This window comes from Chaetodon auriga, chromosome 15, assembly GCF_051107435.1.
Source record: "Chaetodon auriga isolate fChaAug3 chromosome 15, fChaAug3.hap1, whole genome shotgun sequence".
NCBI classification, from domain to species: domain Eukaryota; kingdom Metazoa; phylum Chordata; class Actinopteri; order Chaetodontiformes; family Chaetodontidae; genus Chaetodon; species Chaetodon auriga.
This window is the reverse complement of record NC_135088.1, coordinates 11,681,063-11,696,942: the sequence shown is the minus strand read 5'-3', so window position 1 is coordinate 11,696,942 and position 15,880 is coordinate 11,681,063. Positions and strand designations below refer to the sequence as shown.

General features: G+C 43.2%; 1 protein-coding gene across 4 annotated transcripts; it reads left to right on the top strand.

The window, feature by feature from the left end:
* The first annotated feature begins 1,094 nt into the window (after positions 1-1,094).
* Positions 1,095-15,872, top strand: arfip2b (ADP-ribosylation factor interacting protein 2b). 4 transcript variants are annotated; one of them, XM_076750123.1, is made up of 10 exons: positions 1,115-1,427; positions 4,022-4,132; positions 7,387-7,443; positions 9,629-9,737; positions 11,230-11,316; positions 11,684-11,799; positions 11,894-12,115; positions 12,237-12,394; positions 12,725-12,899; positions 13,033-15,872. In XM_076750123.1, the coding sequence occupies exons 2-10, from the start codon at positions 4,034-4,036 to the stop codon at positions 13,186-13,188; spliced, it is 1,179 nt and encodes a 392-aa protein (XP_076606238.1). In that variant the 5' UTR covers positions 1,115-1,427; positions 4,022-4,033; the 3' UTR covers positions 13,189-15,872. The 4 variants fall into 4 exon arrangements, with proteins under 4 accessions (XP_076606240.1, XP_076606241.1, XP_076606238.1 ...); XM_076750125.1 differs by lacking the exon at positions 11,230-11,316 and having other exon boundaries at positions 1,095-1,427; XM_076750124.1 differs by lacking the exon at positions 7,387-7,443.
* The last annotated feature ends 8 nt before the right edge of the window (positions 15,873-15,880 follow it).

The window sequence follows — 15,880 nt, the reverse complement described above, 5'->3', positions numbered from 1 at the left end:
CTGATATCTGGATGTCAGCAGACTTGACTGGCAGACTGTGCAGAGACAACAGGACAATATGAGAACAGTAAGATCACACAGGACAGTGGTGGCCCGGCACATTTTTCCTCCTCAGGAGATCACAGAACTTACCCACAGATGGCAGTACTGTGGCTATGTTGTGCTTTGGCCACAGCCTGAGGTTTGGAAGTTACAAGCAGGATGAGCTAGAGTCCCACAGTGAAGTGATGGAGGTGACAAGTAAGCAACTCACAAGTAGTAAACAAGTAAAACTCACTGGAGACATGTACAATCAAGGAGCAAGGAAAAAATCTAATTTTATATACTTATGGGAGTTACCCCCTGTATCAATGAAGCCTCACTAATGTGTAAATAAATAAGCTTAATTACTAAAAGGCACATCCGTTTATTGTGTCACAACTATATGATCAAAGTAAATTTACGCTTGCACCCACAGGGGGCAGAGTTTCTCGGACTGCTGGAGTTTGGATTCAACCTTTGGATTCACGGTGCGCATTTGCCCCGTTTCTTGCGTTTCTTGGAGCATAATTAGGAAAACGCGCACAACTCGCACTTACCTGAGTTAATGATCAGCCATCAGCCGCTGGCCGAAACCTTCACACGTCACCTGAATGACGGGCTGTAGCCGGGTGGAGGAAAAAGTAAGAGCTCTCACTCCGTTCCAATTTTCAGGTACAATTCAGACGTGCGATGAGGAAATGCGCTCAAAGCCTGATGTCGATTTATTTTGTCATTGACATAAAGACATTGCACATTTTGAAACAACTAAAAGTGGCATGAACACATACTTCTTCACATTAAAGATGTGCGGAAATTGATTGTTACGGTGTTAAGATTTTTTTTAGTACTAGATCAATGATAATATTTTGGACTTTCAGTTAAAACATTAATAGCTGTGCCTTATCAATTATTATAATTATGTTATTAAAAAATATGTAATATAAATACATTTCTAAATATATAGAAATAACTTAATGTTACAAGCTCCTTACAGTGAGGGCTAGCAGCAGGTCGCGCCGTGGTAGTTTTGTGTTCATAAGGAGTGATCCATCTTTCGTCAATAGACCAGCTTTGAATCGGAGCGCGTCTGCAAAATGAATTCCACCGTGTCGTCAGTTCCGTAAAGCGATCCTCCTGGCTTCATTAAAAGACGATACAGGATTATTTACGAAGAGTCAGAGGACAAACACAGTTAGAACAAGCCTTTACTTCATTGTGCCATTACAATATTCTTCAACAGAGCGCTGCTTTGTTTCCCACGGACGGTTTTTTCCCTCGGACTGACAATAGCCACATCAGTCTCCTCTAAGCCGCGCATGAAGTGGGATGCACTGCCGTTAGCTTGTTATTAGCTCGCTCGCTAGCTTCCAGAACAGCTCTGTTTGTACGACGGGACCAAGCACACCGTAAGTCAAAAGCGTTTGAAAACACTTCATTTTGTCTGGCTTTGGGATTTTACATGTTTGCCGTCGTTTAGCAGCCAGCTTTGCCCGGTGAACTCACTGGGTTGTTTACCATTTTTATCCAGCGGCATGTGTGAACTCGAAACAGGCCTTTTCCAGAAAGCAAATTCAGTTCCAGCCTGCTTCAGTATACTGCACATTTTCAACACATTGCGATCATGCTGAGTTAAATTTTCCGGCCTGGGTAAACCCACACGGTGCTGGGCAGATTGAGCCCACCGGGGGCCTCCAGCTCCTTTACCTGCGGGAGTCTGTACACCTGTGCTCGTGCACCTGTTCTGGCTCTCAGGGTGCAGCCGATTACAAATGAAACGTTCCAGTTTCTCACTGGAAAACTAAACTATTGCTCCCGCTATTTTCCTTTAGAAGTGATGATGAACAATGAAATCCATTATCCGCGTTGTAGCACATTTAGAGGATATTTCAAGCTATTTTGGAAGCTGCTCATTCTTAATTATAGACTGCCAATAATTAAGATTTGATTCCATTGATTCAGCCTGGCCTCAGTGACTTGACTGAGACAAAACGTAGTAAGTTGAGGCACCTATTGAAGACTAACTCCTGTAGCTAAGCTGGGCCTGATGTTATGCAAAGCAGCTAACTTGGTTTCTCAGACTATGAGGCTTTATAGCCTCTGATGCAAAGTAGCTGAGTGTCTTGTGCTCTAAGTGTAGAATCTCAGTTCAATAAGCAGATTTTCCAGCAGATAACACAACGTGATCAGTTAAGAAGGAGATGTGTGAGCTCTGACACAGGTGCAGGAAGCTGTCTTAAAGGATTGTTTCTGTGTTGAGTGTTCAGCAAGACAAACACAACTTCCAGTGTCTAAAGTCAACAGAGATGTGTCATTCCTCAGGAAATGGACTGGGCATGGCCAGGTGTGTATTTTTAATGGAAAAGCCCAGCGAGGTCAGAGCAAATGTAAACGAGCAGCACTCATACCTCCCTTCAAACCAGGGGCCAGCATGTGATCTAACTGCAGTAACGTCGCTTCAGTCAGCCACGTGGCTGCAAATCTCACAAGGACATCAATCTTTTTTTTAAAATTATTTTTAACTAATTCAATATTTGCCTCAGTTTTGATTACATAATACACATTTGCCACACACTTAATTAGTCATATGCTGCATATGATTTGTGTCCTGTCAGGTTTGCTGCTTTTCACTGGTGTTACAGTGTCATTCATAGTAGGGTTGCAACTGTCGCTCATTTTTATTGCTGAATAATCTGCCCATTATTTTCACAGTTAATCTTTTCTTCTATAAAATGTCAAAAAATGGTGAAAAATTCTCATTGCAACTTCCCAGAGCCCAAAGTGGCATCTTCAGACCCCCAACTCTTCATTTACTATCATAAATGACAAAGAAAAGCAGCGGAACTGTGCATTTATGAAGCTGGAACAAGCAAATATTTGACGAAAAGTGACTGAAACGATTAATTAATTATCAAAATAGTTGGCCATTAATCTTCTTTTGCTTGACTAATTGAGTGATCATTGCAGCTCTAATTCACAGGCATGTGAGGCATTTCAGCATCAGTGAAAAACAGAAAATGACATTGCGAGGCATTTGTTGAGAAGTGAACTCTAAATATTAATATTCTAAACATTCAAAAACCAGTTGCCAGTTGTTCTTTGATCCATCTTTTTAGCAGTGACTCAGAAGTGTGCGAGCATATTACATTTTAGCCTCGCTTTGTTAGTTCTCCTCCATCTGAATAAAATCAACATACATTACTCACAGCTGCAGTTTCCAGTTTGCCTTTTTATTTTGCCCTTAAGAACAAAAAGACACAGAACACCCACAAGTGCATAATGAATCACCTACAGTATTATTAACTTTTGTGCGTCTCTGTTTGCAGCACTTCTGTACATACTGGGCCTTATCAAGGTGTGATGTTTACCTGTTTAACCGACGCCCTGCTCTGCAATGTTAAAACCACGATAAGCCGCGTCTCAGGTCTTCAAATTGGCCTTAATTTTGTGCCGTCGTGTGTGGCCTTGTCTCTCACACACACACACATACAATACACACTGACCCATTGTTAGTGTTTGTGGGAGTGAATTCATTATTCCCGCCTATATTACTGCTTGCAGCAGGCCAAGTCGGGTCGATCTATCGGAGGGCCTGGACAATGTTGATGTAAACATTTTGCCGCGTCCCTCTCCTCTCGCTGGGTTTTTAGGGAGTGGGCACCGCTAAAACACGGTCCTGTAATTGAGCTGTCGAGTAAAGTGGCCACTTCAGCAAGACAGCTCATTATAACAGCGGCTCCTGTGCGCAGGGCTTTCATAGGTGTGTTGTTTTTATGCCGAGTGGTAGCCTTGCTCTTTGAAATCCACCCTCTTGCTTGTTTGTGGCAATTATATTCCCATCTGCCTAATGATTTGGCTGTTCTGACGACGCTCTTTGGTCTCTCCTCTTCAAAGCAGCATTTAGGCCCCGCTGTTTTTCCATCTCTGCCGTTTTCACTTTATTTACATGCAGTAGTCTCTTGTAGCCACACTGTCTCTCTCTCTCTCTCCTTTGTGTTCACAGGTATAGTGCATTATGACAGACAGCATTATGAGTAAAGCTGCCACAATGGAGATTCCGATCAACAGTAACGGTGACACAGGGACGCTACCAGAGGACGACAGCCTTGAACAGGTGGGTCACCGCTGCTGTATGGGTGGAGCATTTTGAGACCACCCTGTGGAGCTCTTATTTACCCATTTAAAGCTATCACACATGAAAACAAATGTGCAAACTGTTAGCTATTACCTACTCATGATTACATGCTCAATAGCAAACTGCAGCGAAGAGAAGAGAGTGCAGTTATTCATGTACTTGTCCATAATTCATCTTATTTTTTACTGTATAAAAGAAAAAATCTGACACTGCTTTACCATCGTTGGCCCTTTACAGCTTTTTCATGTCTTGGAGGCTGTTGCATAAAAGTGTCTTAAAGTAGCATTTCGAGTATTTATTGTTTTACTGTTAGAGGTGTGCACTTTTATTTTTGTTGTCAGGTTTTGCTCTATTAAGAGATCGCAGTGATTTTTAGTTTTCAGCAGGTACCCAGGTGTTTTCTTGCCTTAGTTTTGGAACAAGCCTGAACTTGAAGTAGTCAGTGATGCAGTACTATCCATGCAGATTGCTTTATTCACACGAGAGCACATGAAGAAAATCAAACCGACATACTTAAGCCAGCTGATGTCATTACTGTACGTGGTGTTACTGGACAGATGCGTGCACGCCTTTAGTAGTTGAAGTTGACATTGTGGTTTGATGGTATTGTTCTCAGGAATCACGAGATTAGCTGAGTGAGCTGGCGGTTTTAATACCCTTCACGCCAGAGTACCACTCTGCAGAATATGTACAACACGATTTAGGACAACCCTGATTCCAGAAGAGTTAGGAGGCTGTGTAAAACATAAAGAAAACAGGATGTGATGTGAACTTGCTAATCCTTTTTTAATATGTACTCAATTGAAAACAGCACAAAGACAATATATTTAATGTTTCACCTCATAAACTTCATGGATTTTTATATTTGCCTATTCTGAATTTGATGCCAGGAGCATGTTTCAGACAAGTTGGGACAAGAGCAACTAAAGACTAAAAAACACCTGTTTGGAACATTTCACAGGTAATCAGGTTCATTGGTAACAGGTGAGAGTATCATGATTGGGTCAGAAAGGGGCATCCTGGAAATGGTCAGTCGTTCACAAGCGAGATTCACCACTTTGTGAACACATGATTGTATAAAGTATTACTACGTGGGCTCAGGAACAGTTGTCTGTAAACACAGTTTGTTTGCAAATGATTGCATTCTGTTTTCGTTAATGTTTTACACAGTGGCCCAACCTTCTTGGATTCGGGGTTGGTTTAAATACAGACGTCAGTCCTGAACACTGTCTGTATGAACGTGGCCAGACACTGTTATTCTCTCGCTTGAATGTGTCTGTATTGAACTGCTCAGAGCAGAATGTATTGTGGTCTCTTCAGTATTATTCTCACCACCAGAAGTCCTTGGGTCTGCCTAGCTATGACTATGGAAAGAGACCCTAATGGAAAATCAGGTGTTGGAGATCAGCTGTCTCCAGTAGTTCCCATTAACAGCTCCTGTGACCTCATCCTCAGGTTTACAAGACAAATCTCTGGTGTATTTAGTTAACCTTAACGCTACATGCTTAACTGAAATACGACACTCAGATGTAGTTGTTGCTCTCCAGGCGGGGGGCTGGTAGAAGGCAAGAGACGCCTTGCTGCCGAGCAGAGTTGAGCACCAACTTTGGGATTGCCTTAGTCAGAGCCAGACTGAAATAACAATGGAGTTGTAGCGGAACAGGTTGTTCGTTTTCCTGCGTCTCACGGCGCACCTTGTTGGACAAACAGACTGAAGATCCTGGAGTCAGCCGTGGCAGTTAGTTGTGGTATTTGCTCACCAAACTGTGTGTGGCTCCACTTAAGTAGTAAAAGAGAGCTTCTCATCGAGCTTGCACGGCGAAGCAACCTCGTGTTCGTGTATAAGGAGTGTTTAGCTGCACTGTTAAGTCCTGGATATCAACCAGTTGTCATAGCAACTCTGCAATTAATCTGAAACTGGCTGTGCTTTGTCCTTGGGTGAAAGCCCTCTGAAATCAGATTGATATCTACTGTGCAGCGCCGTTTGTTAAAGCTGCAGCGCTCCGGATTGCTGGTGCAGATAGAGGTGAAGACTGGCAGGTCAAAGAGAGCAGGAGGCATGGTGGTTGTGTTGGAGCCGGGATGTGACTGGCAGCTTGACAGTGTCAGATAGGACTGACTGCCAGCCGCGTGACGAAGCATCAGATGCATCACAGTGGCTCACTGCGGTCTACTCACACGATCAGCAGCATTTTGAAGATGTTTATACTGTTACAGACAAGTTCTCAGAGGTGATTACTCCCACTATTCATTTACACATGTCCCAGTTGTGCTGTTAGATCTGCAAAGCTGCTCAGTTGTTTTGAACAGGACGGCTCAGGGCGTTTTTAAAGCAGAGCGTCTGCTATCCAGCCTATATTTATCAAGTCATAGTGTTCTGCTTTATGATGACTTAAAGGTGCCGTAGTTTCATCTCAGGGAACAGGCGCCGTGTCAACAAAGCGTCCAGGGAGGCATCAGCGTCTGCGTCAGTTTTCTCCCACATTGAACAGATGCCGCAACATGAGGCAGATCTCTGAAGGAAGGGCTAGCTTACACACAGAGTGAGTGAGATTGAAGGAGGGAATGTAGTTAAACAGGCTTTGTTCTTCATTTTAAAATGTTTTTTTTTTTTTGTGGTTGCTTCAGTGTCTGTGTGGTTGAAATATCCAAATGGTTAAATGTTAAAGTGTCGTTGCAGGTTAAATGAATAGCTAAAATAGAGAGTTGTCAGATTGGGTGTTTGTGTGGGTGTTTGTGTTTGTCCACAGCTCCTTCCTCCTGGCTTATTTCCCCCAATGTTAGTGTCACTTTTAATGTCTGTAAATGTCTTGTAAATGATTATGTTCATGTTTGCGGTGGTCTGCTAGAATCTGTATTTTCTTTGTCCAGACAGTGATGGAATAATATCAGGGCAAAGATGTGGCAACACATTAGCACACGGAGCAAAAACACGCTCACCCAGTGGACCAAATGATCCACTTGAAACTTTAACATAAACCAGCGAAATGATGAATCCTGACCCGCTGTGATATCAGTCATCACTGCTCTCCATCCTACATCCCTGCTGTCTGTGGACATTACAGTGATTTTCTGGGATTTCTTTTACATCGTTCTATCTTGTTTCCTGATTTCAGTCATGGATTTTTCTTTCTGTCTCCTTTCCTTTTCCTATTTGTTTCTTTTTTTTTTTTTTTCTTTTGTTGTTGTTGTTCTTGTGTTCGTCGATCTCCCCCTCCTCCATCTCTGTGCAGGCTGCAAAACTGCAGTGGAGCTTAGATGAGAAGGTAGGGAGCTCCAGAGGCACCAGGGTGAGCAGGCCATTTGTGCATTTGTGTGTATGTGTGTGTGTGTGTTTCTGTTGGTGTGTGTTATTGCTCAGTGGTTTGCCTTCGTGCGGCATTAAATCGTCTCGCATCGCTACGCCGGTTTATCGCACAAACTGTCAGATATTTCATTTTTATGGCAAACCACTGCGCAGCTTGACTTGTGCTGCTTGTTAACTTGTCCTACTAACTCTAGATAGAAGGAATCTCTCAATCACGTTTTTAGCGATAACCCTCAAATTGTGTAGCGTTAACAATATATCTGACCGCTAACACATCTTGCATCTCCATTTGATGATCCGACTCCTAATCATCCAGCTCACGTGGCCTTGATTCTGTGTGCACTTGGGTGTTGTGTGGGTGTGATTCTTTAATTTTGCCGGGTGTTGGTTGACAAAACAAACATGGTGTCACGCTAATAATCATGTCATACTACTGCTGTGATATTGATGCGAATTGGCTGCGTGTGCTGTTTTGGTGTCTCAGTCTTAATGAGAAACGTAGCTGTGTTTTAGCAGTCAAGAGGGAGCTGACCATGGCTACAGGCCGATGAGGCCCTGAAGGAGAGTTTAGATACACTCGTAATAGATACAGTTTGCTTCATGCTGATTTTTTTTTTTTCCTCGCTGAATGAATCATAGCAGGCATCAAACGCACTCTTTGTGTTTGCTTACAGGAAGGAAACAGCCTCCTCCCTTCTCAGAGCGCACAGTTCCCTTAGCGAACATCTAATGCCAGGATCAGCCTGCACGATATTTTTGTCTTTCACGATGGTCACCGTGTCAGATCTTACGATCACAGTGCCGTAAACTCTTGCCGTCTCCCGATCAGGCCACTAGCAAGACTACACGTATGACCCTGTGACCAATCACGGCATGTCTTATTTCACGATCGGGAGATGTCACACTTTTCATCAGGGTGTCGTGGGGTGTCCCAGATGCTGCGCAGCAGGTCGTTTAGCGTGTTAAACTACACAGGTACAGACGTCTGTCCGTTGTTCATGATCGGCCATGACACTGTTAATTTGTCGGCCATGATGAAATCTTCTCAAAATCTGCCTAGATTCATGTAGTCTGATCCCAGCATAAGCGAGAGCTGTAATGATTAGTCGATTAATCAGTTTGACTGAAACAATAAATCGATTGCAGGTTAACAGTTAACAGTTGTTAAATTCAAGGATTTGCTGCTTTTCTTTTTTATTTAAACGTCACTTTGAGCTCTGGGACATTGTGATGAGCATTTTTCGTGAGGTTTTATAGACAAAATAATCATCAAATAACCGGCAGACTCATCGATAATAATGAGTCGCAGCTCTAGTTGAAGCTCAGAGTTTCAGGAAGTGTTTTATATGTTATGCTCTGGTTTACATACTATGATAGACGCCATGGGTCTGTGCTCATGGTTCAGTCACCATGCTGTGTTTGCAGTGAGTGAAATAAGAGGCTTGCTTACGGCACAGGCAGGAGTTAAATTCAAACCTGTTTGTCGTAGCAACCAAGGCCAACCAAGTGAGAAACCTGTTCGGGCCAGATTTTCCATAAATCCCTCTCAAATGTGTGTGTTTTTTTTTTCTTTTCTTTTTTTTTATGTTACTAGTTGATACTTGAGCAGGAAGACAAACAAACGAAAACGGTGAGTTAAATTAAGGAAAACACACACGAGATGGATCGTGTGGCTCCTAACGCAAGATCCAGAGCTGCAGTGAAGCCAGTGATTATTTTGGAAGGAGAACCTAGTTTGCTCGAGCATTTCCTGTGGCATAGATCACTGGAGTCTACTTGGGGTGAGACTGAAGGTCTGTCATGTCGTGGTCCTCTTGCTCGCTGCCATCAGGGCCGGAGGTTCAGTTCAAGTCGTCAGTCAGGTTGATTATTGACCGCGCACTTTAGTGGTGTGTTTTCTGTCTTTCACACACTTTATGGTTTTCTCTGTTGGCTTCCAGATAAGAGGTTGAAGTTGCACCGCCTTGTGTGTACAGACTAACCTTCCTAACATAGCAGTGTTTGTCCCCCTCTAGCGAATAGGCCTTTAACCTACATCGTGTCTGTATTTAACACTCAAGACATAATCTCCTGTCTGCTGTACGTATCCCTACCCAAAACCCTCCATCCTTCCCTTTGTTCTCGTTCTTCTTTTTTTTTTTTTTTTTTTCAATATCTCCATTTTTCAGGACCTACAGCAGGTGATGGTATCGGGTCCCAATCTCAACGAGACTAGCATCGTGTCTGGGGGTTATGGAGGAACAGCAGAGGGAATCATCCCCACCAGCTCGATCAAAGGTAGATTCCTACTCCGCTCGGTTTCCCCTCACTCATTTCTGGCGTTTCCAGTCTCTCCTCAGCCACGCTGTCTGTCGCTCCTCTGTTGACTCTGCACCACTGACTCAGCAGTTATTCCGTGAGATTGTTCAGAGGAAAGGTGTTTGATTACTGGGGCCTCCATTCCTTCTTCCCATGAGATCGTGCTCCACTTAATTTGCACACAACACAAAGAAACATAAACTTCTGTTTTGACGTCTGATGAGCCATCAGTGCTGCTCCTGCACAGTTGGTCTGAACGCTGGGTAATACCTCTCTAAAACGCCACAACTCATGGAGTTTTCAGATATACTGTAATACTGTAAGACGTCAGGAATTAACAGTTGTGATGCTGAAGGTCCACTGTGCCGTGTGCACAGTGTCAAGGAGAAATGGCAGCTCTCTCTTTACTGCTGGTTTGATACTAATATATCTGCATCTTTGTCCCGCTCTCTCTCTCAGGGCCTGCCGTGCGCTACAATGCAGAGTTTAACAAAAGGATCCCAGTTACAGGATTAGGTGGCTCCTTAGACCTCATTATTATTGATGATGGAGAGCTTATTTCCAAAATGTGATAGAATTATTTTTGTGGGAAGGGGGACATTGTTGTATTAACAGACCCTTTTTTCTGTTAGACACATAATGTGATTTTCTCCAGTTTTTAATGGATTTTTCTCAAGTGACGATATCTCATTTTGGAAAGATGCTTCTTGCTTTGGGTGTGGCGGAGAACCAGCTTCTCTGTCCCTTTGTCTTCATCAGATTTTCTGTGCTGCTCTTCTTCTTGGACATATTTTGGCTTTTTTTCTATCACAGCATTTCTTTTGTGTCTTGTTCGTATTTTCTGGTCTGTTATTCTTGCTATTGAAATCTTATCTATTAAGGGGTCTATAACTCACTAAGCTGATCTCTGACCATCTTCAGGTCTATCACAGCGTGCATTTGTCTAAAGATCCTGAATGTTATATGTTAAACTTAGAGACCCTCATTTCTCTCACGTAAATCATGTCCATTTATTGCCAGTTATTAAGAGGCTGAGATTATTTAGTGTGACACTACTTAGTATTACTGCCCCCGTCTTCATCATCACTCATTTGTCTGCATTGTTCACTGTCATGCACTAAATGTTGTCTTTTCATCTTGTCTTTGTCCTCCACCTCCTTTTCACCATTCCCTCCTACGTGCTCCTCACGCTCCTCTTCTCCCTTTTGTCATCTCTCTTTTCTGTCTTTTATCTGCATCTCCTTGCTTGCTCCTCCCCACAATCTCCCTCCTATGTTATCCTTCTGTTTTTGGCACGCTTGTCCGACCTCAATCTTGCCTTCGCGTTTAAACCCTAAATATCCAATTATCATTTTGAATCCTGAAAAAAACTTTTTTAAATTTGAAAAATCCCTCATTTCAATCCCACTCCCTGCCCTGATACGCACTCGCCCCGAACCATTCCTTCATCCGTACCCGGCCGCTGTCACAGACCTGCGTATGAAGGCCAGGCGAAGTAACGTTTCCTCAAGCGCTTCTTTCTTCTGCCACACAGCAAGCCAATCAAATGAGCACCAAGGTACTGGGGAGGGAAAGAGAGTGAAGATGACATTGATTACTCAGATATGCCATTTTTTAAGTGATCCCTGCGGACATGTTTTTCCTCAGCATTTCCTCCCAGTTTGATTATCTATCATTCTCCTGCTCTTTACTCACTCATTAACTCCGACTCACTCCTTTGCATGTTCTACACTGGTTCAATGGCTAATGTTGATGGACATGACCGTCTGTCTTGAATGCAGCGCAGTTAAAATGCACTTTCAGTCGCTGAGGGTTAACTGTTCGGTCTAATCTTTGCTGGGGTTAATCTTGTTGTCTGCCTCGAAGTGCTCGTTTCCTCGTGTTTATTTGTTCTCGTGTTTCTATATTTGGCTCTTATCTCTCAGGATCCAACATGCACCACAGCAGCAGCAGCTCATCAATGACGGCAGAGGAAACAACCCGCGGTGTGGCTGTGGAAAAACTAGAAACAATGAAGAAGTGGGGTCTCAACACTTATAAGGTATCTGAGATTCTGTCTGCTTCCCTGCTTCCCAGACAGAAGAGAGTTGCATTGTGTTGCTAATGTCTCTGTGTGTCTTCCTTCATTGCTTTAGTGTACAAAACAAATGATCTCAGAGCGTTTCGGTCGGGGTTCGCGGACTGTGGACCTGGAGCTGGAGGCCCAGATCGAGGTGCTGAGAGACACTAAAAGGAAATATGAGAATGTGCTGCGATTGGCCAGAGCGCTCACCAACCACTTCTACAACATGGTGCAGACGCAGCACGCGCTGGGGGACACCTTTGCTGACCTCAGTCAGAAATCTCCAGAGCTACGGGTGAGACCTCAAAATCTGTTCATGTAGCTTTTATTTAGCCTCTTTAACTCTTAGATATTGATCTACAGCTTTAAAGGTGAATGATAACGCTCATGTTCTGTTGTTGTATTTGCCTTTACAGGATGAGTTTGGCTACAATGCAGAGACTCAGAAGTTGCTGTGTAAGAATGGGGAGACTCTACTTGGTGCCATTAACTTCTTTGTGTCCAGCATCAACACACTGGTCAACAAGACCATGGAGGACACCCTGATGACAATCAAGATGTATGAAAATGCCAGGTAAGAACGTGCAGGACATTCAGTGCTCTTGTCATCAAAGAGCCTGGATGGAAACCCTTTTTACAGGAGGGATCTAGACTAACTGCAAACACAGAAACACTGATATCATCATAATGCATACTGACTGAGTAAAATTAATATCGCCATTGACTGAAATGATAAACAGAAACAAAGCAATACAAATACACTAATTCATCATGTGAAATAGCCAAAACGGTGACATTTTTGGCAGAAAACGTTCCGCTCATGTTGGATCCCACAGATTGTAGAAAAGATGGAGATCTTCAGGGCTTTTTAAAACTGTATTTTCTCTCCTCCTCTTATGTGCAGACTGGAGTTTGATGCCTACCGGTCAGACCTGGAGGAACTGAGTATGGGCCCGAGGGACGCTGTAGCCATGGCCCGCATAGATGCTGCTCAGCAACAGTACCAAGTCCAGAAGGACAAGTACGAACGCCTCCGCTCAGACGTCACCATTAAACTCAAGTTCCTGGAGGAGAATAAGGTCAGTGGGCAGGGTGGGCCTGCATCATCATCATCATCATCATCATCATCATCAGTATCAGCCTTCAGAGTGACAACATCCAGGTTTCACTCAAAGCGGTTTCTAAGCTCCCTTGTTTATCTCCCTCTCTCAGGTGAAGGTGATGCATAAGCAGCTCCTCCTCTTCCATAATGCCATCTCGGCGTACTTTGCTGGCAACCAGCAGCAGCTGGAGCAGACGCTGAAGCAGTTCAACATAAAGTTGAGGCCCCCAGGGGCCGACAAGCCCTCCTGGTTAGAGGAGCAGTGAGAGGGTCTCCTGCAGCCTCCTTCTCGACCACCTCCACCTGTTACCTGTTTAAACCCCCTACTTACAGAGGACCACTACAGAGGGCGACACGTACAGATAAATGGGTGGATGAAGAGATGAGACGAGCGTGTGGCTGGACTGGACAGATGGATTGCAGGGTATTATTGATGAATGGGCGAAACGCAGCAGGAAACCAAGTGGCCAGTTTCATGAACAGTCTGGGGGCTTTTAGTGCCTCTTCCCAACTTCCTTTTTTTCCACTCTAACCTTCTCTTTGTGCTTTGTTCCCAGAGAAACTGTCCATCTCTCCCTTCCCTCTCCCCCGTTTGACTCAGCCCCCTTCTATCTCAACACTACTTCGCTGTGTGAGCTTGTACTCGTCATGTTCATGGCCATTACTGTACTCCTCAAGTGCTCCCAGAGTTAAACTTCAACCCCTACACACACACCTTAATTAACACAGACAGATGAGCAAAGGAAGAATGGTAAAAAAAAAAAAAAAAAAAAACGTTAAAACACACTCAAATGTGACCAAACACTACATCAAAACTCTTCCAGACCTTATCGCTCTCCTAGTGTGCCTCTTTATATATGAGATAATGTACTAAATGAACACGTGGCCTCGAGGGAAGAAAGTTCAGAAACGGATTTCAAAGTGCACATGAAGGAGATTTGTATGGTACACTGGAAAACAAAGTCCAGGCATTTCAAATCAATGTACATTTCAAATTCAGTACTGTTTCACTTTTGAAATATTATGGTTCTAAATATGTATAAATATGTAGGTTCTAAAAAAAACACAATGTTGTGTTTAGTTTTTGCTTAATTTGACTGTCATGTCTTTTATTTTGTAGTTATTTCAGTTGTAGTCAGCTGTATGTGAAGGACAGTATACTGTTTGGGCAACGTGTGCAGGTGTTTTAGACCGCAGGTACGGCAGTGCTTCGTCTGGGATTATCAAAAAAAAAAACCCTAAAACTTCTTCAACTCGTATATGCAATGATCATTTTAAGGCACACTGCCACTTCCCAAAGTTATACTGGCTCGGGTCTTTGCTAATCGTATTGTGTTTGCCCAAAGAGAACAGAGAGAGATGTTTATAGGATGATGACCCTCGCTACGCTGTCGTGGGTTGTTGAAGCAGCATCGGTCCGTTCGGTCCTGCTGTGGACTGTTGAACGCAGAACTTGAATGCACTTACTCAGTTATTTCTTTAACGGACTGTATTCAAAAGGATTTAATGACATTTTGTTTTGACACATTGAAATGTGTGGGGGGTTTTTTTCTTAAGTCTGTTTAAAGTCAACCAGGACATATCATCGTCATCTAGGCTCGTACCTTTCAGCCCTCCTAAAACACAATAGATTTGTCCATGGTTACCTTTCTTCACACTGAAGATTCCTGTAGCTGTCTAATATTACTAATCCTAATATTTTGGCATAAGATCTTGTAAATTAGTCATTTGGGGAACGGGATAACACTAATGATTGATCATTTGTTTTATCTGAAATGTCCTCTCGGTATGATGGTAGTAAACAATCATCCATTCTTGACAATTAAGGTGATACCGCAAAATACCGGCATGGTACTGCCTGTGTAACAATGAATTGTTATTCATCACTGTATTTATTATGCTCATTGTGTGTGTTAATCTGTTGGAATCAACATACTGTACACTGAAACTCCTGGTTTCTCCAAACTACCGATTTCAGAGTGTGACATTTACAGCATATTGCAGAAGACACACTAACCTAAAAACATGCGTCAGGATAACCAAATCAAAAAACTTACTGACACACAGCGTTTTACTTTCCTGGTGTCAGTCCTGAAGATAATCCAGTATCATGAATGTTTCACCATGCTGAATTTAACTCCTGAGAGCGTCTAGTAAGCGAAGGAGAGCTCTCTCAGATAAAGGTCCTCCAGCTTCTTGTCTCCTCTGTATTTGCATGGCAGGCAGCGATCCAAAGCAAGCGTGCAGATATGTGTGGATGCTCTGACGCTCCACTCTTGGCCTTCTGTGTGCCAGCTCGCATGGACTGGCCATGCTTATGATTTCCATTTTGAAACTGGCTGAAGCGGAGTCCAAGATTTGGGTGAACTTTCAATGCTGCACTATGAAGGACAGGTGGATTTGATGAAAGAATACAGCAAACATGGATCCCATGATTTGTTTGGCTCGTGTTTTCTGAATCAGGTGTCAGTGTGTCAAATGGGTGCAGTTTCACTGGCCAGCTGCTGGTCTGTTTGACCACCACACAGCAATATTAACTAAATGTGACTCCTCTTTCCAAACCCTGCCCCTCTGAAACTCCCAACTCCAACACCAAGATGAATGGCAATAGGATTTTTTTTTGTTGTTGTTTTGTAGTTGTGAAACCTCCAGTAAATTTAAAGAAAAGTGTAACAAGCAGTTAAGAGTCACTCTTACTAGCAGTCTTTGCATTGTTGCCGAGAGAGAACCAAGATTTATAAAACGAGATATTTTATTTGTGTACAATCAATGTTTTCTAGGCTGAGCTGCGTTGTACTGTATGAACGATTGCACATAATGCTATTTAAAGATGATAAAGGAAGTCGTGTCATGGATCGATGTGATTCTCTGCCTTCATTCCTCACTCAGACCTGAAAAGTCCCACCCCACCCCGAGGGAACAAGATTAAAAGTACACATTTTCAAATGCCCCAGCTGT

Bases quoted from the DNA above. Each gene is read 5' to 3' on its own strand.
- arfip2b (XM_076750123.1), top strand. From the start codon at position 4,034: ATGACAGACAGCATTATGAGTAAAGCTGCCACAATGGAGATTCCGATC. The intron at 7,444-9,628 runs GTGAGCAGGCCA...TCCATTTTTCAG, and splicing joins GGAGCTCCAGAGGCACCAGG to GACCTACAGCAGGTGATGGT. The intron at 9,738-11,229 runs GTAGATTCCTAC...CCGCTGTCACAG, and splicing joins CCCCACCAGCTCGATCAAAG to ACCTGCGTATGAAGGCCAGG.